This window comes from Thermobia domestica, chromosome 1 (genome assembly GCF_964235325.1).
Source record: "Thermobia domestica chromosome 1, izTheDome1.hap1.1, whole genome shotgun sequence".
Classification (NCBI taxonomy): Eukaryota; Metazoa; Arthropoda; class Insecta; order Zygentoma; family Lepismatidae; genus Thermobia; species Thermobia domestica.
The window spans coordinates 168,173,718-168,199,294 of NC_137454.1; the positions used below are offsets into that span (position 1 = coordinate 168,173,718).

Below are 25,577 nucleotides of genomic sequence, written 5' to 3' on the forward strand. Positions count from 1 at the left end.
AAGGTAGTTGAAAATCCTGAGCATTTGAGTGTTAAAATTTAAAAAGCAAGGTGCACAGTAACAAAACCAAAACGCAGATTGATCCAGAAAGACTTGTTACGGAGACTGAATTAACACCATGCTTATGGGACGAATAAAATAAATAAATTAATTAAAAAAAAAAACTGACATTTGTGCAGGCATGAAACGAGAAGAAAGTAATTCATTCGAATTTTTGATAGTCTTATCAAATCAAACTTAAAATGCAATTACAAAAACTTGTCGCGACGTCTCGATCTTCTCATGTTGACTCACAACACTGACTGAGAATAATCTTGTATGTAATCACGAGACGCGTAGCGCGGAGCTCCGGATGACCATGTAACGAGCTTAATGGTATCGCGAAGTAAGCAACTGAAGGGATGAATGAAAGTCATTGTATTTAGTCGACTCTGCTCCTGATGATGAATGTTGGAGGCGCTATTTCCAGAATAACAGCAGCGCCAGAGGACCAATCTTAGGCAGCAAGGTATGGGATATAATAGGCTACAACATTCATACGCCTCTAGTGTTCTTACATGAACACTGACAAGTGACAAGGGGGCACGTTGGCTCAATGGTAGATCTCTTACCTCTGGTGTACGAGGTAGCTGGTTCGATCCCAGTCCATGACAGAGTGTATTACATAACATTGTCCATGAATTTTCTTCTCTCGTTTTCATCCACAGTATTCATTCCACCAATTGTCTCAATCATCCCTTTCCTTTGACCTAAAAGGCATAATCTAGAGACGTAGAACTAGTTTTTTTTTTTTTTTTTTGGGGGGGGGACAGGTTCTAGTTAACTTGATATTAGACTTCAACACAAGAACAGGGGATGAATTTCTAGAGCTAATACATTTACAAAAAGCAATAGTAGTACCTCGTAAAGAATCAAGATTCCTTCTACATACATACATTGCTAACTATCGATACTTCTTTAAAACTTCTCGATTACTTTTTTAGCAAGGAAAAAGTTATTTATTCAACTTATCTTTATGAACGTGAGGTAATGTTTAAAAAAGCTATTACTAAGCAACTGATAAAAAACATAATATATCAGTTTACACACGGTGATAAAAAAAAATCATCTGACTGCGCGAAACGTGATTACACGTTTTAGTTTGCTGGTTAGCTTTACGGAAATTTGCAAAAAGGATATAATAAAATAGGTCTTAAGACGAGCAACGAAAAAAAAAATGAATGAATAAATAATAATAATAGTGTTCTACATACACATATTTAAATGAGGCACTAAACTTTATTCACACTGAATTCAAGGTTAGCTTAAAACTACCAGTTTGTGCGTAACTGGAAACTTACTAGGGATGTACTTCAACCTGAACCCACAAAGTAGGGGTGCTGTTAATTTTTCCTGAGAGCTTGGGTCAACGTAAGATCAAAACTGGTTATCAAAATTGGGGAGATCTCGTGCATTCCGCGTGGGGCAGCATTTTACTCATTTTTATTAAAATTTAAGCATGTCCATAAAGTCCGTTGCAACCCCGAAAAATCTGAAACGGTGAGACAGATATGAAAACAGAAAAACATGTCTTTCATCATTTCAAAAGTACAACATATCAAAGTTAAAATAAATTGTCCCAGGGCCCCAGACGGGGTCCAACTCAAAATTTTTAAATGGAAAGGGGGGGGGGGGTCAACTTGCATATCGTATGAAAGTTGGTGTTAAATGGAGAAAAAAAAAGATAAGTCTCGACTCTGTACGATAAGCCTGTGCAAAATAGTGGTGAGTCAAAATATCATTGCAAAGTCTCTTATGACCACTCGTATGAATTTGAAACGGTGGGATAGATGTAAAAACAAAAATTTTGACACACAAGTATTTTGCACAGGCTTATCGAAGTGACTTTATTTATCTTCATTCATTTAACACCAACTTTCATACGATATGCAAGTTGATCCCTCTTTCCATTTAAAAAGTTTGAGTTGGACCCGGTCTGTGACAATTTATTTTACTTTGATATGTTGTACTTTTGAAATGATGAATGACAGGGTATCTACTAAAATTCCAAAATGAAATTTCGGACATTTTCTTCACCAAACCATTAAATTTAGTAACATTCTCAAGAGCGAATTTGGATGCGACTTGGGCCGAATTCTCATGCACGCGATGGAAGGGTGTTTTGCTTGCGATTGGTAGCGTCTAAAGCCGACCATAGACATTTTTGGTGGTGAATTTTGACGTTTTATAGTTTTCTGATTTCATGACTTTCGTGACCGATAGACACCCTGAAAGATGTTTTTCTGTTTTCATATGTCTCACCGTTTCAGATTTTGCGGGATCGCAACGGACTTTATGGACACGCTTAAAGATTTTTTTTTTTTTTAAATGAGTAAAGTGCTGCTCCCAAGCGGAATGCATGATACCTCCCCAATTTTGGTAAATGGCTTTGATCTTGCCATGAGCCAAGCTTTCAGGAAATATATACACCACCCCCACTTTGTGGGTTTAGGTTCAAGTACATCTCGGGTTAGTATAAAGAAAGTAATTTCCTGGAGATTGTAATTTATCATTTTCATTATTCAGTATTTATTTCGTTGTCCATAAACTGGTTCATATAGTGTCAACATGATCACCAGCAGCAATGAGAGCAATAATAAGACCAACGAAACGTATCATGAAAATTGCGGTCCATGCCAGTTCTGACCCGTGGCTTCGTTTATTAACAGTTGAAGTAGGCAATTATAAAAAAACTCCTCTTAGGGTGTCTAAAATACAAACCCGACATGTTGGAATACAGTAGAAAATTGACTCGTTGCACCATAATAATCTTCTCCAATCACCGACAGTTCACATTGTATGTTCTCGACACCAATGTCCTGGTGACGGTGATTAGACGCTTAGAAATAGCAAACGTACCGTGGATGTTGATGCTATTTAAGTCTCCTCGAATTCTGATGATGTCTTACCACCAGTTCTGTGTTCTGTCATTACCTCGGACTCTTACTATCGAAATAGTAACATAATTGTAGTCGCGGGTACACTAGCTCCCACTAACTGCATACCTAAAATTTGCCCTCTTTGAAAATATAATCCCCTCACCCATTATGCACCACAAATGTCTGGTCTACTACACATAACCTGTACTACACCGCCTCACATACTACTCATTACGCAATGTAGCATTGACACGAGCTAATCGCACTGCACAAACGTTCAGGTTAACACATAAATATTACGTCTCGTAAAGCATTTCCATTATTTTGATAACCATCCATACATGCAGGTATCAAAATAATAGGAACCCTCTGCAGAAAATTGAATTTACCTTATTAATACGGCGTGGGACCATCGTAAGTCTAAAGAACAGCTGATTTATAGTGAAATAGAAGCATATAAGTCATAAATTGTAAGATTACAATGGAACTTTTAAGCCTAAAACACACGAAAGAGAAAACTTGTAGCATTAGCTTGTTTGTTGTTAATTGAACAGAAGTTATGAATCATTAAACCCACAGAAACATAAATAACATCATTGGTGGTGATTTTACGGCTGGGAACACGAAAGATTTTAGCAACAAATCCACAACATAAGTGAATGAAGTGACTGTCTTTTACACTAACGTGTCGATGGCCAGCTCCCATCTACTTTATGTTGTGGATCCAGGTTAATGGCGACGTTGTTTTCAGTTAACATTGCGCGTATAAAGAATGTAAAGCACAAACGGCTCGTCTGATTAAAAAAAAAATCCTTCACTTTAGATTGAAAACTTATTTGAAGACGGTCTCCCCCCTCACATTTTGTTGTAACTTTGATAACAGATACCATACATCAGGGGACTTTTGAGACAATCTTTGAGTTTTACGTCCCACGGTTATGCCGGTTAGGCTAAAGGAGACGGTGATGATGAGTGATGAATGAAATGGCGGAATGAAGAAAGTGGGATGAATGGGAGAACCCCGAGAAAACCCACGCACACGGTGTTTGTCCACCACAAAGTTCACTTGGCGGGGGCAGGACTATTGAGACACTATATATATAATTCCAAGAATATATATTCCAAGAGTAATAAATTCTGCATACTTGAATGAAACACCGTAAACAAGGAAACAATAACTAGAGCTGGTAAGAGTGGAGACTTATAGCCGCTCATTAAATCTTTGATAAACAATATCACGGCGACATGCTGGATAGAAAAGAACGTGAGTTTTGCACTAGAAATGTCTTAAAATGCTACTGTACATTTGTGTACTTTTCCAGTAAACTTTATTATAACGATAAATCTGTTCATTTAGGGTATCTTAACAGAAATTGGCATTACACGAAAATTCATTGTGTTTTTCTATATTCATTTTATCGTAGAGACAAATACTAATCTATGATTGAACAAACACAGAAGTTGGCGATATAACGGAAGATCTGTTGGAGAGCAAAACCAGTAAATTAAAAGAATTTTTCACCTTAGCATTACGTAAAATGAAAATGCGAGAACAATCATTCACATATTGTACGGCTTATCTGCTCAAGTATGTGCTATCTCACAATACAACATTCACAGGATAAGATTATAAATGCCTTACATTAAGAACATGACGGTATGACGACATGTGTGTGGTATTTCCAATCTATAAAAAGTTGCATTTAACCTTGATATTACACTTCGACAATGACGTTCATATGATGGAGTCAGGTGACGCTTCGTAAATAACAAATAGCTGGGAATATAAATAGTGAATACAAGCCAAACGAATCACTGTATAAAGAGTTATTATAAATCCCGGCTGATTACCACCTGACGGAACAAATGTTTGTCAGACAGCATATTATTCACCTTCTAGTCAAAGAGACAAAAACCAGCTTTCACTGCTGGATTGGCCATCATTGCAATTCTTCTCGATTTCATTACAAAAACATGAAGTATTGCAATGCACAGTACCCCAAAATATTTATTTATATACATTCTAGCATAAGTAGAACTACTGCATTTCGTAGAAAAATGTATACAATCATCATTACACATTCGAGTTGAGTTGATTTTAGTTTAGCGTCCCTTTCAACAGCGAGGCTATATGAGACGTGGACCTACTGATTAACGTGGAGTCCGAACCACATGAGGTCCCGCCGGAATCGAACCCGGGTCTCCCACGCCAGGGGCGTACGCTAACCGCTTAGCGACGAGGGAGCTCATTACACATTCGAGTTAGTTCAAATTATCATCCCAATATTATGTCCCAATTCATTTAATCAAAACGTCAGGTAAGTGAGTGGCTCAGTGTTAGAGCGCTCCCCTCTGGTGTGAGTAGTCCCTGGTTCGATCCCAAGCTATGTGAGTTTGTAGTAGGCAACATAATGTTTGTGGATTTTCTCCAGTTTCCCCCACATTTTCATTCCACCACGTCTTTCATCATTCACTTTTTGAATTTACAAGATAGTTTCAAAATAAATGGTCCTACCTATACATAAGTAATGTGTCATAAAAGATTCAGAAAATGAATACGTTCTTTTTAAAAATTTAACGTCCCGTGATACTGTATCGTCGAGGCTAGGGAAATCGGTGATAACATGGACGATAATGGTGGAATACAAAAGTGGGAGGAAACGGAGCTACCCTCAGAAAACCTACGCACAAGTGTTTGTCCCACACAAAACTTACTTAACGAGAGCTAGGTTCACAGGGAGCCACACCTGCATCAGAGGTGAGGCTACAGCCCCAAGTAACAAATTTGACATTGTCATAAATGTTATACGTTATTGTGCATTCTTTTTTTGCTCCGTATGACAATGAGATCAATAATAGATGTAAGCTTGAATTAAGACCTCAGGCTATTGGTCGACACCATTTTATGCCCTTGGTCTAGTTGTTCGCAATGTCGGTGTTGGTTTACAATGTAAAGTAAAATCAGAGTTTCAACACAAGTGGCGGACTTTCTTACGATTTCCGTGTAGAACATTTAAATAAAGAACGTGGGAACGACAAGGGGAGAGAATTCAATGTTTGGAGAGAGGCTCTCCGCTGATTAAAAAAAAAAAAAAAACCTAGGGAGATGCCCAAGTTTTTATTGAATATCGAATGTAGTTGGTCCGTTTGTAAGTATGGTCTAAGACCGGCCTATATTGACCAGAGGAAGTTCAGCCAAGCGGAATCAGATGATGTTGAAGTAAAAGTCGAAAGGACTGACTATGCATTTCAGCCACAACGTTGGATACGCCTTTATCTAGCACGTGGTCACGTGAATATGCAGTACGAGGTTTTGTTGCATTGCTCATAGTACTGAACTTCGGTCCTGCTGTCCTCTCCTCTGGTCAATATATGGCTAGCCTAAAGGTGAGACGTAAAGCGATAATTATATAGTAATCATACCTTCAATGTTCCTAATTCACTACGACTTGGTACTGTACAGTGATATAGATATCGTGAATGTTTGCAAGAATCCATTAGAACACAGAACATAGTCCTAAGCTCTGCGCCTGCTTAACCTGAACTTGAAAAAAAAATGGACAGGGCACGTTGAGTTGATTCTGAGTTTAGCGTCCCTTTCAGCAGCGAGCCTATATGAGACGTGGACCTACTGATTAACATGGAATCCGAATCCCTTAATTATTGTTCTAGCACATTCTAGGAAATTATATAGGAAAAATAGAATTTAACATTCACAATACGCCGTTCCTGTATATACAACAGCGTACTTTTCTTAAATTTGGAAGTCCAACTCGTCAAAATCGTCGTTTTTACTGCGAAGAGGGAAAACAGCCTCACAAGGCTTACAGCACATCTTTAGTACTACAATATTTTTCTTAAAGCAGAACGGCCGAATAATCAAAATTGTATGCCATTTCGGAGGAGAGGGAGGTAACTCCGTAAATTAAAAAGTTATAGTAATTTGTATTTAAGTTTTTTTTCCCCCTTTTTATATGAAAAAACTATTAAAATTTCATTGTCACCATGTGCTCTGAAAGCCTGTTTTATCAGACAATTAAGAAATGACTGAAGTTCATCGGTTGCAGTTTAACGTTTCCATCTAGTACTGAAGTATCAGACAGACTAAGGAACTCGAACCACAAATACTCCCATCACTAATTTCACTCCCGGTTGACTGACTCCAAAAGCTAAACAATTCTCGAAATGAAAACTTATTGCACAAACGATTGAAACGATTAAATCAAATACTGATATAATTCAATTTCTACCTTCAAATTTTGTTCCTCAAAATAGATACAAGAAAAGGAAGAAAATAACGTTTTATTCTAATATGGAAAACACGCAGCTATATGCAAGAAGCCAACACAGACAACAGACGGCCTTGACAGAGCACATCCTGCGCAATTGGAACTCGTATCCACTTCAAGGACGTGATCCGCATGATATTCAAAGCATCTTACTTCCGCAACGCAAAATACAAGTGTGCGAAACCCGATGCTGCAGAGCTTGCAGATCTCAGCATAAACAAAACAGTTTCACCAGTAGCGTTGCAAGTTCCCGAAATATTTATTTGCTCTCGACCCTAAGCAGATTAAGGTATCATAAAAAAAAATCCATTAAATTGTCTCTAATTAAAAAAAAAAAAAAAACATTAAAAACTTCTAATAACATTAGTACCCAACTTCATATCTATTAATTTCTTCGGTGCGAGACAATCGATTCCATTCTCAGTGAAGTGTATACGGTTCAGGTAGTAGGTCTAAATTTCATATAGCCTCGACGTTCCGAAGGCACGTTAAAACCACACAAATAAGCAAGCTTTACCCGTACTTCTGCCATCTGCCTGCAATACTTTACACACAAAATTCAGATAAGAACTTGAAATTTATATTGATCAGTAGAACACTGATTTCTGGTGCAAGGGGTCTCTGGTTCGATCCCCGACTGTCTTAAGTGGACAATATCATGTCCGAGGGTTATGCTTCCTTCCACATTACCATTCTACCACTTCATCATCATTCACCTTCATTAATCATTCGTTTCTATCCTAAAGGACATACCGTAACTGAGGAACGTAAAACTAGATTCTCATCGCTTCGCAACATGTCACGGAGGACATGAATACGCAAACATCTGTGTGTACAATGCGATGGAGCACATATACAGGGTGGACAATTTATCTAGAACATCCGTAATAACGGAGAAACCAAATGAGGGAGAAAAGCAAAACTTTGCACTAAACAACTATAAGGAGGGGGACATCGTCTTACGTACTAAACAACAACACCCGGTGAACAGCGTTGCCATCCCAATATAAAGTTACATTTATTCAAATGGCACTACGTCAGATAATTACATATTTCAAATCAACATGTCAAACAAAAACTTAAAATACCGCTTTATTATTCAGTGTTGCAAACTAAGAATGCAATAGTATCACAAACATCCAAAGTTTGGAAGCCTTTATAACCAATACAGCACAACGGAAATGGACAAGACAATCCACATCGGAAGTACCTTAGCGTTGGATACTAATTTCAGGGTATGACTTGTTTTGAATGAAGCAACGAAGTTACAAGGGCTTGATTTTTTTTTTTTTTTGAAAGGCTTTATTTCGAAAAAAAAAATGCTTAGATAAGTATCATATCTAGTTCCTCAGTGGTTTGCAATTGATGCGTAAATTAATTAGCAATTTACAGCACTTCGATATCTCAAATCGTTTCGGATATATGATAAATTGAAGTTTGCAACACTGCTTAAACCATGTTATTGCGAGAACTTGTAAAATTACAGCTATTAAAAGTTATTCCTTCAATGCTATAAATGAGCAGGAAAACAACAATCATTTAATATTTTCCAGAAATACGCCATTTTCAGCAGTGTTACGAACTTCATCGATGTTTATCATATCTTCGGAGCGGTTTGAGATATAGAAGTGCTGTAAACGACAAAATGATTAGTTTGCCAATTGCTACCACACAGGTAATTACATATAATACTTACTTAAGCATGTTTTCGAAAAAAAAATAATTTTTCAATCCCTTGCAACTTCGTGCTATTCATTCAAAAGAAGTCACATCATGACCATAGTATCTAACGCTAAAGTACTTCCAATGTGCACTGTCTTGTTTATCTCCGTTGTGCTGTATGTGTGATAGAAGCTTCCAAACTTTGGTAGTTTGTGATAATATTACATTCTTAGTTTGCAACACTGAATAATAAATGTGGTATTTTAAGTTTTTGTTTGACATGTTGATTTGAAATAGGTAATAATCTGACGTAGTGCCATTTGAAAAAATGTAACTTTATATTGGGATGGCAACACTGTTCACTGGGTGGTGGTGGCGGTTAATTCGTAAACGATGTCCCCCTCCTTATAGTTGCTTCGTGCAAAGTTTCGCTTTTCTCCCTCTTTTGGTTTCTCCGTTATCACGGATATTCCAGATAAATCGTCCACCCTACATTATATATATATATATATATAGTGGCGGATCCAGGATATGATCAAGGGAGGAAATAAACCATAGTTTGCCGCTTTATCCAGTGTAAAACAGGTTTGAAGTCCATTTTATCCAGTGTATACCTGAGCGTTAAGCAGGGTTTGAAAAAACCTGGGTTTTTCTGAAAAAGTCTAACCTACCTGGGCCCATATGGGTTTTTTCGGGTTTTATCAAAATATTTCAACATCTTTGGGGTAAAAGTGTTAAAATGTGATTTATATTTCAAGATTATCATTGTCACAACTTGCAACTATTTTCTATTCACTGCTGCTTTGAAAAAATGGCCGCCATTTTGAAATTTTACGTTGGATCATCGCCAAAATATATACAGCTAATTTAGAGTATCTCGTGTTTCTACTCTAAAACTTTCGACCTAAAAGACCGAAAATTGCGCTTTATAGCGGGCATACCCGCTATTTTGAAAAAAATAAATTGTCACCATTTTGAAATTTTACGTTGGTATGCAGCCAAAATCTATACATATATCTATCAAAATAAATTTAGTATGTCTCGTGTTTGTACTCTGAAAATTTACACTTAAAAGACCGGAAATGATTCCCTGTAGTATGTGTGGTACAAGCAGACGAACGAACAAATGCAGATTGAATCATCCCAGAAGCCCCAGTGACGTTTGCCAAATATGAACACCAAATATATTAATTTAACAGCGTAAAATAAATTGTTTTTATTGTTGAAGTGAACTTTCGATACCTTGTACGTTTAATTACGGGAATTTCCCGAGCACTTGTTGCAAGAGGGATCTTTCCAGAAAATTAATTTAAGACCATTAAGAAAGATATAACTCATATTTTATAAAACAAACTAGCTTTTGACTAGCTGGGGCTCTGCCCCCAGACCCCCGAGTTTGCTCAGCCATAGGCCTCGCATTTCTTACTATCGCCCCTTGCATCAACAGTGAATTTCGTGAACTTGCTCTTCATATTTCCTGAATCTATCCACCCGGGGGCATCGCCCCCACACATTGTCTCTGCTCGGCCTACGGCCTCGCATCTCTTCAACCCACAAATCTATCATTTCTTTTCCTATTTCAACTATTTAAAAGATAAGATTTTGTATCCCAAGAAAACGCCCATTTAAATAACAAGGGATTTTTTTCATCAGCCTTTAGACCCCTAAAAATATTTAAAATATTCACTTTTGGCTATTTTCCTGTCGGTTAGTCGTGGAATGCTATAATCATGCCAAATTTCATCATTCTAATCACGCCGGAAGGGCCTAAACATTTTGGGGTGTAGAAGACGCCCCATATAAATAACATGGGAAAGATTTTTCAGTTGTCCATAAAACCACTCTACGGTTAGAAATTTTTATTTCTGATGTTTCACTTACGTAACGCTTACGAAAACGAACAAGCATACCGAATTTCAAAATTTTATTCCAAGTACCTAAAACACGATATTATAAGTTTTTTTTAAAAAAAAAAGCCCATTTAAATAACATGGGGAAATTCTTCATCCAATCTTTAGACTCTCTCAAAATAAAAAATATTCACTTTTGGCAATTTTCCTGTGGGTTTGTCCCGGAAAGCTACCATCATGTCAAATTTAATCATTGAAGCCCTACAGGAAGTACTCAACAATTTATGTCAGCTAATGTATTTTTATATATATAGTTAGGATGTTTCAGAATGTCTTAAATATCTTCTAGCATAAAATAAATAGTTTTATTGTTGAAGTATCGGAACTGAATACTTCAACAATAAAAGTATGATCGCTTAAGATGCTTTGTGCGTTCAATTGGAGGAATTTCCCGAGAACATCTTCCGGGACGTGTTTTTTTTTTTTTTTTTTCCTCCTTCGAAAATGCAGCTCCCTTTACTGTACATCTAAACTTCCACTAGTACGGAAGTTCGGAACTCTGAGCTTCGAGTTTCTTAAATTTGACGAATTTTTACGCTTTTGTTGGTATTGATACTACAGAATGCTTATTTGAAGAGTCTGCACTAAACAGTTGGTGGAAAACTAAATTTTACTGAAGAATACGTGTGTTACCATCAAAGGTAAGTAATAATGCTAATAGTTTTACTAATGCACTACATGTTTACTGGTAGTACCAGCATCTATGGCTTTAAACGCGTCAAACTTATGAGGGACAACGTCCCTCGGCGTCGCCGATTTGGCGAGCACACTATTCAAGGAAAGTATTTTCTAAAATATAAAATTGCATTTTTTTTCCCCTTCAAATAGGCTATAAGCATAATCCATACATTAATTTGTTACTTAATTACCTCAAGCTAAGGTAAGGTTTTTTTTTATTCATTCAGTGCATTCAAAACTTTATAAAGGTCTTATGTTGAATGTTGTATACCTTAACGGGAAAACATTCAATTCACCCAAAGAAAGTCCAAAATCTGATAAAAATCACTTTCAATGTGATCACCTTGGTTATATCAATAATATATATACAAAAAGCTCAAAAACCCAGGTGGGTTTTTTCAGGTGGGTCCAACCCGAAAAAACCTGCTGGGTTTTTCCGGGCTTGGCCCACTTGGGCAAACCCTGGCGCCAAGAGGGCTATGGCCCCCTTTGGATTCACCCATATATATATATATATGAACCAAAACTACACTGACGCTGTTCTATGATATTCAAAACCTAGGGATTCGGGGATTTCTCGGGCACCCTATACGTTGACAAATCCAGAATTTCTCTAGGTTTAAATATTGTAACATTTGTACTCAGTATATATGTATATCATACCTATTTTAGAAATTATTCATTTAGAATACAAATTGATATTGCCACACACCCAATTCCTATTACACGCTTCTAATAATAGCAATCAACACCATATAACGCAAATTAATCTAGGCGCGACACAAAGAAGCTTCACAGCTTCGTACATACACTGTTGTTTATGAAAATTGCAACACTCAAAAAATCTATGCTAGAACAATGAAATTTACCGAGATTAGGTACATGACAAGACACAAATGATTAGAATTACAGAACTATACCTCACCTGTGACCTTGACAAAATCAGTATCGTGGGTATCCATCACGTTCTGGGATCAGCGCCTCTAGTCTATACGTCTTAGCATGGAATCAAAAGATTCTGCATTTCTTCCTGGAGGTTATGCTGCCATGCGGTTTGTACACGAGTCCACAAGAATCCACTTTTGCCGGTATCAGACCGTGATGAAGTTTGCGCCCAATCATATACCAGACATATCATATGTACTAGATATCAAGCGACTGTGAAGGCCAGGAAAGTAGTAATACTTGGCGTTCTGCAAAGCTTCCACATTCCTCACTACATGTGGCTTTAACATTGTGCTGCTGAAACATGGTATGTGGAGTTGAGTGTAGTGAGGGCATCATCGCGAACTCTAAACCTCGCCAAGAGATCGGTTGCTGTTCAGACTGCCCTGAATACGGATGAGTTGCGATCGCATACTGTAACCAATGATGCTCCACACACCATCACACTGAACGTTTGACGGCTATTATGCTCAACAAAGCAAGCTGGCAGATTGTGCTCACCACGGTAGTTTCGTACGCGTATGAACCATCACTGTAGAACAAGCTAAAACGGGACTCGCCCGAAAACGCCACTTTTTGCCATTCAGCACGCCTGTAACAGTGTTAGCGTGCCCATATCAAGCTGTTGCGTTTGTAGCTTCTAGCCAAGGGAAGCCGTCGCAACGGTATGCGAACCACTAGTCCAGCCTTCGGCAAACGACGTGGACAGTTGATGCAGACATTGCAACACTAGTAACAGTGCTCCCACGTCGAGCCAACCCTATAAATGCCGCTGTCCGGTCCGTTATGATCATCCGGACAAGGTGTCTGTCATCCCGTGCTGTGGTCACATTGCGTGGACCAGCCCCTGCTCGTCGCTTTGTATGACCCTTTCTGTTAATTGCCTCCACACACGCATCACTGTTGTCGCATCGTGTCCTGTACGAGCAGTAATTTAGCAATACGACAAATCCGCTTACCGCTGACCGATCACTCTGCCCCGTTCGAACTCCTCCAACTATGTAAGTGACAATACCTTTCTCTCGCTAGAACTCTCACTCCGCAGTGAACAATAAATGTAATTCACTACCACGCAAATCACTCTTCCCAATCTCCATTGATCACACCTTACAATAAGCAGCTTCTGCTCAGAGTAGAGTTGCACTTCGAAACGTGCACTAATGTTGGAAATATTGATTTTTACAATGCAATTTAGTTTTGTTTTAGAACATACAGTAATTATTTGCATGCATCGCGAAAATATTTTTCGCAGCACTCGCGAATAGCCACGCAAAGTAGTAGAATTATATATATACTACGAGCTTCAAGACAACGAATTTATACAAACTACAACCAATTGGGAAGAACAAGGCACATTAGAGTGCATACAGTTTATAGATAATGAAAAAGTGCTCAATAAAGTATCGTAACTGTCTCTAGATACTATCCAACACAAGGTCTATGTCAAATGTCATTCTTTCCTCCTCCCCTCCTTAAAAATGAAAAATGGAACATTTAACGTTTTAAACATTTAAAATAAAAGTTACGCACTAAATTTCTCGCTCCAATCCCTTAAGCTAAATCATGATGTGCTGCAGTTATTAATGAAACATTTCATTGTTAAATATTAACAAAATCATCCACAGAACATTAACTTCACCCACAGAGAAGTCATCCCCAAAAGTAAATTACCAATTATAGAATTCTGCATGACTCAAGCCATAAGTTAGAAATGAAATTTTTGAGCTTAACACGTCCCACGATTATGCCTATTACACTAAGGGAGACGATGATTAAAGCAAATGAATGATAGAATTGGTGGAATAAGAAAGTGGGAGGAAACGGGAGTACCCCGAGAAAACCAACGAGCATGGTGATGCCCACCACAAACTTACTTGGCCGGGGATTGAACCAGAGACCCCATGCACACAGCTAAGCGCTCTACCACTGAACCACCGTGCCTTCCAGGCAACATGTTAAGAGTTACTAATGAAACATTTGTTTACAAAATAGCAAAATCACCTGAGTAGTATTTCACACAATCGTAAAAAACTTACCCCAAGACTAAAATACCACTTGAAGATATTCTCATAAACGTGATTTATAGAAATAAAAACGAAATATTTATTTATGAACAAAATCGCCTGAATAGTTTACGAGAAAGTAGTCTAGCCAAGAACTCACCCCCAAGAATAAACTAACCGTCGTAGATTTTTTAGAAAATCATCCTCAAAAATACACTATTCCTCGCAGATTTTTTTTAGGATAAATAAGTTCAAAAACGCCCGAGTCGTTTGAGAAAATTATCAGAAAAAAACTCGTCGCAGGTATTAACTACCCTCGTAGACTACTTCAGGACAAATGAGTTATGCCATATTGTCAGGACTTCAATGCAATACGACCAAGATCGCCTGAATAGTTTTTGAGAAAATTGTTTGAAAAACTCACCCCCAATAATAAACTACCCCTCGCGGACTGTTTTCGGGACAGCAAATGAGTTATGACATTTTGTCAGGTTGTTAATGAAATACTTATGAAATATGAACAAAATCGCCTGAGTAGTATTTTTTTAAAAATGTCCGAAAAAATCACCCAAGAGAAAACTAGCCTTTCTCGATTATTTCCCGAGAAATGACTCATACCACAGTATGGGATTGTCAGTGGAAAATTGAGTTAAGAATTTAAAAATTAATAAGCAAAATAGAGCCATTTGTGAGAAAATTGCTTATTTTCACACTTCAGTGAACTACTCTTATTTTCAGGGATACGAAAAAAAAATCGAAGAACACCTCCGGAGAATCACAAATATAACCTTGAGTTCAAAATATGGGTGAGATACGTTGAACGGATGGCCTCTAAGCAAGTATACATCAGGACGCACGGACGTCGAAAAATCACTTTTTTTTTTTTTTTTTGGTACACATGGGCCACAAAATATATAAATCTGTTGAAATGTCAAATTCGATTTTTTTTTTATCACAATCACTATATCTTCTCTCTTTTCGGTGCTCGAAAATATAGAACTCTGACACGTAAGAACAAAAACCTATAATTTATGGTTATTAAAAGGTCATACTTTAAGCTGAAAATCTAACACTTGGAAAATGTTTTGTGATATTTTACGTGTCATGGTAAATTGTGCTTGTATATACACCATATAATTACAAGAACATAGTGTCTAAAAATAGTGTGTTCGGTCATGATCTGAATTCTAAAATTCAAGTTACTGTCTTATGGAGTCTTCAGAAATCTTTAATCAAGAAAAAATAAATTAACATCATTCAAAAACTGAAAAAATCATCAGGTTTTAATTCTTCAGGGTAGCACACTGTGGCAAACCTCAACAACAAACTGAGCATATAAAACATTTTCAAAATTAATACTTGCACTAACCTTTTTGTATTCTGCTGATTATCGAATATCTTCAATTTCTCATCGATATTTCAGGCATAATACACGAATGCCCTTCACTGGAATGAACTGTAAGCTTTCAGTAGCAATAACCAGTGATCGAAGTGAGACGGTATGCAGTGGCATGCCATACCGCCTCTGGTTTTTCAGTGATCAAGACATACCGTCACTGGAGAGTAAATGCTGAATACCTTTAATAAATCTATTTTTATACAAAGTAATTGACGAATAGCTTTGCACTGAAAAGATTTTATTTCTTATCTAACCTGACAACATCGACATTTTTATTATCTTTTTCCTTCTTTTTGTTTTTAAAATTAGGTGTCTTCAAAGAAGTTCATCTAGTTCATATTTTGATGTGCCATGCTGAATTGTTTCTTTCTTATGTATGTGTATGTCTTGCCTGAATGCATATAAATATCATGTTTTGAGCATGGACTGAATTACGGGTTGTCTGTTGAGAGGAGCGAATCTTCCGGGGGTTTGGAATACCCCTCAGTCGAGTGGAGGGTCCTGAAGGTTTTCTGTAAGAAACTGTTAATATAAAAACTGGGTTTTTGATAATTTACATGTATAATCCTCGATAATACAACATAAGGGGATTTTTTTTCTTCTAGAAAGTTCCTAGTGGGAAATCCAAGGATCTCCATGACACCTCCAACCCGGAACTACAGAGCTCCTCTCCAATGATCTTCAGTCGTTATGTAAATAGAAATGCAATCTTTCAGGCAACATACCCTCACTGTATTTCCACATTTAGATAGCCGGTATATCAAGTCAAAAATCGTAATAAAAAATACCGCCTCTGCTTTTTCTCCACTTCGAACACTGGCAATAACCAATTACCGAAAAGTGTAGTAGCCCAGTGTTTCACTGAATGACGATAGCACTTCATTAACGTGTTTTATATCACTTTCCTATCCATTATATATATTACTAAATAGTGTACCATTTAACTATGTGTACTGTTCTATTTTTCTTTACACGTCTTTACAAATCTTTTGGTCAGTCTTGTAAATATTCATTGAAAAACACGTCTTCCTCTTCTACATAAATATCGTAGTAAATTCTATACGCTTAAATACAATATAGTCTCATGGAATCAATGTTGCCATAACGAACCGACGGAAAGAAGTTAGTGGTATACCCTAGTGCTCCCCTAACAGTACAGGAAATTTAAGACAACTGCCAAAGGATTTTTTGTTATTATTATCCCTAAGCAATTCACTCCTTTAATACTTTCAAATCCGTCTGTCATCCTTTAAGTGTTTCTCTGTAGTCAGGTGTAGTCACGATATAAGCCCATTTATCTTATTTACTTAAAATGTTCCGTTTAATTGAAGTTGCGATTTATTAGCTAATCAAACGTAATGATACACATAAATATGATCGAACTACATGAAACTTCCACTGGCATCCTGAGACCTAGTCATAAACTCAATTAACTTATATAACACAGGAGTGGAATATTTTGTAGAAACGGCGCTGCGAATTGCAAAATGCGTAGAAAATATTGTCGTGCATCCGTATTTGAAGGAGTCCCATTTATTCGTAATAAATAACTAGCCAGTAACGAGGAGCGTATGGAAGACAATAACTTACGGATTTACTGTACTCATTATTTCCATGAAAAAAAGAAGTACTTACCAAGAATACATATTACATGGTACACAGAGTCAAAAGCATTTCAAGGAAATTTTTACGAGTTCCTGGCTATATGGTTAGTGTACGTGCCTTCAAATTTGATTTCCCGGTGAAAGCTCATGTGGTTCAAAACCAACGCTTCATACAGCCTCGGTTAACTTTAAATCATCCACTTAACATCCAAGAGAACATTCAGACAATAACCCATATAAAAATTTAAATATCTGAAAGATATTCCACAAGCGTAAGAAACTTGTATAAAGTTTCTGTCTCTCATAAATATCGTATCCTAAAGATTTATTACAGGATCCTACAAAAATTTTCCAATCCCAAGGCTTTCCCATCTTTAATGAAAACGGTTAAGGTCCCGAAAATAAGTTCTTTCAACGTTGAGACTTGCCTAAAATTCTTTCAAGTGCTGGTACATCGTAAATCATGAAAGATGTTAAGACTCCTTTCGAGATAAACGTATTACCAAATATTCAAGTAAGAACTACTTGCTTAAGAATATAAGATACGATAGCACACTAATCAGTTTTTCAAACAAAACAAGACAACGAAATAACCGTGAACTGATCAGCTCTATTAAGGTTCTTTAAAATTATGACAAAAAAAGAAAAACAATTTTGTCTCATCTCGGACACAGAATAATATTCCATCACTTTAATCACAGACGAGGTACAAGCAAGATTAGAACATTACGATTACAAGTAAGAATTCTATATTGTGGAATAAAAAATAAAAAAATGTTTTAAGTTATTCATCTATCCTTCACTGAAAAAAAAAAAAAAAAAAGTTGTTTCGAGGTACTTCGCTTCTCCGCTCGAGAAGTATACAAATTATTGGTTAAGTTACAAAATAGTACAGATGTATTTAAAAGACAATAAAGGGGAAACTATCACTCCGTTGAAAATGATAATAAACTATTATCAAATCAAGATGAATGGATATTCAGGGTGTCTACTAAAATTCCAAAATGAAATTTCGTGACCTTTTTCCTCACCAAATCATAAAATTTCCTAACATTTTTAAGAGCAAATTTGGGTGCGAATTAGGCCGAATTTTCAACCATGCGATAGAAAAGTACTCTGCTTGCGATTTGGTAGCGTCTAAAGCCGACCATAAACATTTTTGGTGGTGAATTTTGACGTTTTATAGAACATCATTTTCCCATCTGTACTTACATTTGTACAGTTTAAAAAAAAAAAAAAAAAAAATCGTGGCCCAAAAGCTAAATTTCGTGACTTGCATGGCCGTTTTCTGATTTCGTGACTCTTTCGTGACACTCGTGACCAATAGATATCCTGGTATTAAATCAAGTTGTGACATTACATTACTTCAAAATTATTTCGAAACTATCCAAATCGAGGCGAAGTAGTCCAAATTGTCGATATTAGCAAAAAATAAATAAAATATATATATATATATATATATATATATATATATTTTAAATGACCTATTTCATGTTAAACCCTTACCTTCCAAGTTCCAAATCCCAAGATGGGAAACAATCTCCCATTATTTAACTTAACGTTAGGAACTTTTGGATTTGGTGCCATCTTTCCGGTATTACAAAGTACACATAAGCTTCAGAAGTGCACGCTACACAATACCCAGCAAACGAGTTCGCAACAGACTTGCGCGGAACGTTTTATCTACAGGTGCGGCACATGATAAGATACAGAAAGCCAATCCCACAGGGCGAGTAAATTACGTAATATGTGCTTAAGAGTAGGAAACCACTTCAGTTACGTAACTGCTATCAATAAGCGATGTGAGATTATATATATATGCAACTGTCGTTAAATCAATTAATAAGTAAGTATACAGAAGTTATCATCATTATACAAATGTTATCAGGAGGTCAAATACCACGATAACACGAGAAAGGTCAAATATTATCAGAAACATAAAGAAAAAAAACCTAATACACACCTAGTAGCATAAAAATTGATTAGGTCATTAATAATGGATATAAAACGAGTTACGAATTACCTACAAAAGAAAGTATTTAAAATTAAAGCCTACGAAAACAACTAGAACATTATGGTCAAGGTGGGAAATTCATTACCCAGAAGGAAATCTCTTATAGGCTTAGATGGGTCAAGAATAATCGGGAGCGGAACAATGCCATCTAATCATAAACTGCTTATTAGAAATGTACTGTAACTGGGGTCCATATAGCTACAACTTTCTGTCCTTAAAAGGTTTCGCTTACTAATGTAGAACACCACTTCAATTGATACCACCTTTATAAAGAGCTAAGTGGACGTTAATTTACTACAAGAAGGTTTCCAAGCTAAAATAGTCCAAATGGTGTAGCCGGACGAAATAGGTTCTTCCAGTAATGAAGTTGACGGAAATCGTAGTGGTGATTGCTGTTCCTGGTCGGAGTGAATACATACAGGCTACAAAACTGAAGTGCGGAAAGCAACGAAAATATACATTATTTTTCCTAATTTGCTTCACGAAAAACTAAAAAATATGTGCAATAGTCGTTGCCAAGGATTTAACGTGAGCATAATGTTGTGAGATAATGGTAGAATTACGATGGTGAACTAAAGAGGGAAAAAAATAAAATAAACATCTCGCAGCAACACCAACTATCGTATGTTACAAGAAGCCTGATGAGATTCCTGTAGCTGTTATTTTTCTGAGATTCATTAGGTCAGTTTAACATACTTATCTTCAACGAATTAAATTGCTTAGTGAGACACTGCTCAAAATAAATAAATAAACATATGGTTAAATCTTCCAACCTACAGGTGCCAATCATAAATGAATTTCAACCCCTCAAAGCGTAAAGCTAGCTTATAATAATGCATTAGTTGATGCTTATTTTGGAATTTAGTGACCCTTTTCAGTACCAAGGATAGAAGAGACGTGAACCTACAACTTAAAATGAAACCCAAACTACATTGGTTTCCACCGGAAATTCAACCCACTCAACCCACGTACGGTAATGATATAGCCACGAGGGAGTTCGATTATTTAAGTTTCATATGTATGTATGCATATAACATAGAGATCTGTACACAATCATTAATAGTTATCATGTAAATCGAAAACTGGGCATCAAAACGTTTACAAACTAAACAGTAGTTGAGAAAAATGTAATTATATTTCAGAGTATCAAGGTAACGGCGAAATAGCGAAACTCGAAACACGTGTAGCTTGATTTCTAACATCGTATTTTTTAAATTCGGGAGTGAGCTGTTAAATATATATATGACTCTTTTCAATTTTTCTACTAACGAATTTATGTATTACCCTTAAGAAACTGTACAAATGTATTTTTTACTCTCATATAAACTTTGTGTGTGTGTGTGTGTAATCATCACCCTCATGTTTGACACATTAATTTCAGAAATTACTGACATGCATTCTGGATCTACTGCTTATCCTAAGAGACTTCTCTGGTAATCAGTTAATGACCGTAACATAATAATAGGAAAAAACTGCACGTCAACAAATCGGAAGGTTTTGTGTGATACCGTGAAGAAACTTAAAAATTACACACAATTGTTCTGCGAAAATAAATAAATAAAAAAAAATAGCTATAATATAATTGAAACTCTACTTGACTTTGATTCTCTTGAGCACGCATGCTAATGAATTATAATTCGAAAACACACACACAAGGAAGACAGGCATGAAAAATTTGGAAAGTTGCATCATGTAAATTTGAATATGGCATTCCTCTATTCACATACGAAAGTCTAGCCACGTATGATATAAAAAGTAATTGTCACCTTACTAGATGCTGGTTTTAGAAAGAACATTGGCGTATATTAACGACCAAAATTTAGTTTGCATAATTTTAAAGTAACACAATATCACATTAGCAAAGCTCTAGGTCCGAAAGTGACATCCACACGACTGAAGGTTAGAATCTCCAAAAATATCTACTTTTACTAGCTAGAGGGCTAATACCCATTATAAAACTTCTGCATCCGAGTATATCACTTTAATTGAATATTACTTTCCTCTCCGAGAACGTCAGCACTATTTTTATTACTGTATTGCCAGGTCCCTACTTTTACCACTCCTATTATTAAGTTTTGTTTTCTTTACGGAACAATTAGTGCAAAGTATTCAAATACCACAAATTGGTTCCATATCATATGTTAACAGGGAGGTTAAAACTAATGAAATATATTTTACGTGCCTCATTTTGGCTCCTTTTCGTTCCATACTCTTCTTCTCGGTTTGGGACTTTTTTTATCGTTGAAATATTCTATTACCGAAACCAAGAACGCTGAAATTCTATCTATGAACAGTCTATTGCCATAACCACACCAGTCATATGTAGGTTATTGTTTTACACATTAATAGCAATGTTTTAATTAATTATAATTTTACATAAATGAATATTTTTTAGGAGTATGTTTAGCAGAAGGGGTCCAGAAGCACGTAAAAAACAAAGTTTACAAGAGAAATGGATGATGCAAATACTTAGACTAAACATAACATAACCAAATCTAACCTAACCCCAATGAAACTAAACTAATAGCCAATATTAGTCGAAATAAGCAAAATCTTTTTTTTTTTTTTTTTTTTTTTGAAAATTATGCTGGACCCCTACACTAACATAATATAACATAAACCTGAACTAAACTAATGTGAAGAGAAATTACCAAAATTGTAACATCCTTTTAGAAAGAAAAAAGTTTTGGACCCCTTCTGCTAAACATAGCCCGTTTTTTATTTCTTTGATGTTAACTGCATAAATTTTATTTTAGTTTGCTTTTTATTTTCGAAATTCCATTCAGTTTCGTTTCCGTATTCGGAATCTATGTTGAATTGTTTACTGGCGGTAGATGCGGTATGTGATTGCATTGTGTTAATCTGTCGTAGTATTTATATATGGCAATATATTGCTTTACAACCCGTGTGTTATATTTACATTTTATAGTTTCTTTTAGTGCTGTATCTCTTGATTCATACTGAGACAAAAAAAAAAAAAAAAAAAAAAGGCTTCTTAACACCACGCCCATCATGTTCAATCCATACATATTTAAAAAATAAATAAATAAATAAATAAATAAATCATACAAAGTCACGAGATAAGTGTTAGTTTCTATTACATCCTACTAGTAACTTCAAAAATCGACGTTTCTCCGTACTCGTTTAAAGATAAAGAGCTACAGAATCGATCATGGTCAAGTCTAGATACATCACATTTTGCAAAATTAACAGGTACAATTCAATACTCTGCATGCTTATAAGGAACAAATTTCTACAGGTAGCAAATTATAAACACCAAGTAAGCAATACAGCTATATTTTAGGTTTACAAGAATAGCCGTACTAGCCTGAAACCATTACAAGTGCTATTGGAAGTCTTTTAGGTAATTGTTTAGAAATGGGGGCCAAAATTAGTGAAAAACTAGACGATTTAAAGGAGAAATGAGTTGATAGTGTTGAGAAAATATCGTACACAATTTTTTAAAGGCAAGTGGAAGTGATTGCCCATTTTATGCCGAGAACAGAATCCAACCAACCCCTGCACGGCTTCTACTCCGTTACTATTACTACTACTACTTATACTATGGACCCTAATATAACGTTTGAAACCATAATACGACCGAATCGGAATAGAATATCGCAAAAAAGTAGATGAAAAAGCTGGCCCCCCAAAGCTAAATAGCAGTCTTTTATCATTACGAAAACCTATGTGTTATCACCTCCTTGCTTACATGCATAACCACCATCCCTAAGGCTCCTGCACCCTTCGGACGCAGCCGCGCGATAACACACTGGCCCAGCAGCTTTGCCCTGACTCGGTTACATAGCATTCGTGATTTTTCGTGACGATCTAGCACAAGTTAGTTTGTATTTTTGCATCGTATTTTGAATGCCATACACCGGACACTGTACCTATAAGGAAATACAGGGAAACTTTTTAACAATTACTTATGGCGAGCCCCTTTCATCTATGCGAAGTGGGGTAATGTCATGTTGCCCAGCGTACACCTTTTGAAGAGCATTAAGAAAATTTGTGAAAGAATTATGGGATAATCTTGGAACTGGCGGGCCAAAATCAGGTTTTAAAAAAAAGCACGGTAGTAGTATACATGAAAACGTCGTGATCTACGTTTCTTCTGTGTTCTATTACCACTTCTACATGAAATACCATAAATTTTCTACGTAGTGCAATAGTAAGAAGTATCCATGTGCACAAGACATGCGATATGCGTTAAATTCCCCCCCCCCCCTTACACACACATAGTCATAGATAAAGTACAAGGGCACAACACATGCAGATAGGCATTTATTCCAAAGTTGGGCGTCCGCTTTCGCCACGTTTTTTCGCTGTTATCTCCTCTGCACACTTTGTGTAATTTGTTATTAGGTTCATTAATTCGTGCTCTTCACAAACTTTTAAAAAATTTTGCTCGTTATCAACGTATTGCTTCACAAATGTTAAAACTGTTAGTTCATTGCCCTTGTACATTCGCCATGTTCATAACATAAATGCTCGTTTCTTTCCCACAATGCAACTGTTTGGTTACCTTGCGCCAAGTAGTTCCCTCCGCTCGCCGTATAGTCCCATGTTTATAGCCGCATATATATAACAAATAAACATATTTTTCGAGACTTTTATATATTATCAAGCACACAAACGATCAAATTATCCATATCTTTCCTGTAAATTTTAAAAATTTTGCAGGAAACGGACGCCCAACTTTGGAATTTAACCCTGCAGATATGAAGTACAGGTACGTTCTGTTTTATTTTCGTATCAGTCGATAAGTAAATCAAAGTCGCTTTGTTACCCCCTTGGTAAGTTCGTAGATACTCAATGAATAATCCCTGAAAGTATGAGCGTCCAGCTCCTTCGGGAACTGACGCGGCTTTACGTATACTATATCCAAAGCACAATGTTTACAGGAGAAATGAGTTGATGTTATGTAAGAGTAACTGCTAACCTAACCTAGCCCAAACCATCAAAAATACAGATAATATAGAAATACAAATTTTCAGCCAATTTTTGACCCCTCAAATCGAGAAGTCCTTACCTAAACCATCAAAAATTACAGAAAATATAGCAAGAAAGCACAAAACTTATGCAAAATATTCTAGTCCCCAAATCCAAAAATGTCAAGAATTATGATTTTTTAACAATTCTTTGGAGTGGTGTGCCTAAACTTGGCACCTCATCTGCATGATGGAATCAACTTGTGTAAAACAATAATAGGAACATTTAATCAAACAAGAAGCTAATATTGAGCGTAACCTGACGTCCATGAAAAGATGTAGCTCCTTATATGAGAACACACTGTCCCTAAACTAAACCGCATCGTAAGCAATTTATTGAAATAATCTCATGTTATATAGCCTTCTCGAGGTGGACTACATAAACTACAGCCAGGTAATTAAACAAGTATAATTGTTATTTATCCTATGTATACTTTTTCACTTAATCTCATAATTACTACCATCACGCTCCCTACATTTCACCAAGATTTTACCTCTATATCTGTTTTTAATTGATTGCCTTGTTAAAGAAAAACTTGATCATTAAATAGCATAACAATAAATTTTATAACAAATCAAGTAGCATAAAATATAAACAAACACGTGACCTTGGATACCGTGCCAACCTTGGTACTAAAGCTTATTCTATTTGTGAGCTACGCCTATTCTAAGATCAATAAATGTGTTTGCAGATTATTTACCTTCCATGTACCAAGTCCAAACATAGGCATAGTTAAACCATTATTTAATTTTATTTTTGGAACTTTAGATGCCATTTTTAAGGAAACACCGGCTTAAACCACTACTCTTCCACTAAACAATCAATTCAAATCCTCCCACTCTCGCTTCTCTCGTACTACAAGTGCAAAGTAGAGATGGGCAGAATCGAGTCCAAGAATCGATTCCACTCGATTCCTTACTGTACTCGATTCTCTTGTGCTCGGTTTCTCTGGACTCGATTCTGGATTCGGTTTAATTATTCTCACTCAGTGGCCTGCGTTGATGATCCTAAGTTCATGACTTCATGTACGCGCTTTCTGGATCGGTTCTGTATTCGGTTTTATTATGCTCAATCAGTGGCTCACCTCCCTGGCAGTGCATTCAACAAGCTGCGTATACACAACACATTTCTGCTATTCATATACCAACTGATGGGAAACT

At 36.3% G+C, this 25,577-nt stretch overlaps 1 protein-coding gene across 2 annotated transcripts in view; it reads right to left on the bottom strand.

Annotated features, from left to right (window-relative positions):
- LOC145690894 (aldo-keto reductase 1B-like) overlaps positions 1-25,277 on the bottom strand; it is a 90,587-nt gene extending 65,310 nt beyond the window's left edge. Inside the window, exon 1 of one of the 2 annotated variants that reach the window (XM_081766316.1) lies at positions 25,118-25,277. In XM_081766316.1, coding sequence (XP_081622442.1) covers positions 25,118-25,192 — 75 coding nt within the window. In that variant the 5' untranslated portion in view covers positions 25,193-25,277. Of the gene's footprint in view, positions 1-18,914; positions 19,086-25,117 lie in introns of those variants that run through there. The other variant, XM_081766307.1, reaches the window with a different exon arrangement.
- Between the last annotated feature and the right edge of the window lie 300 nt (positions 25,278-25,577).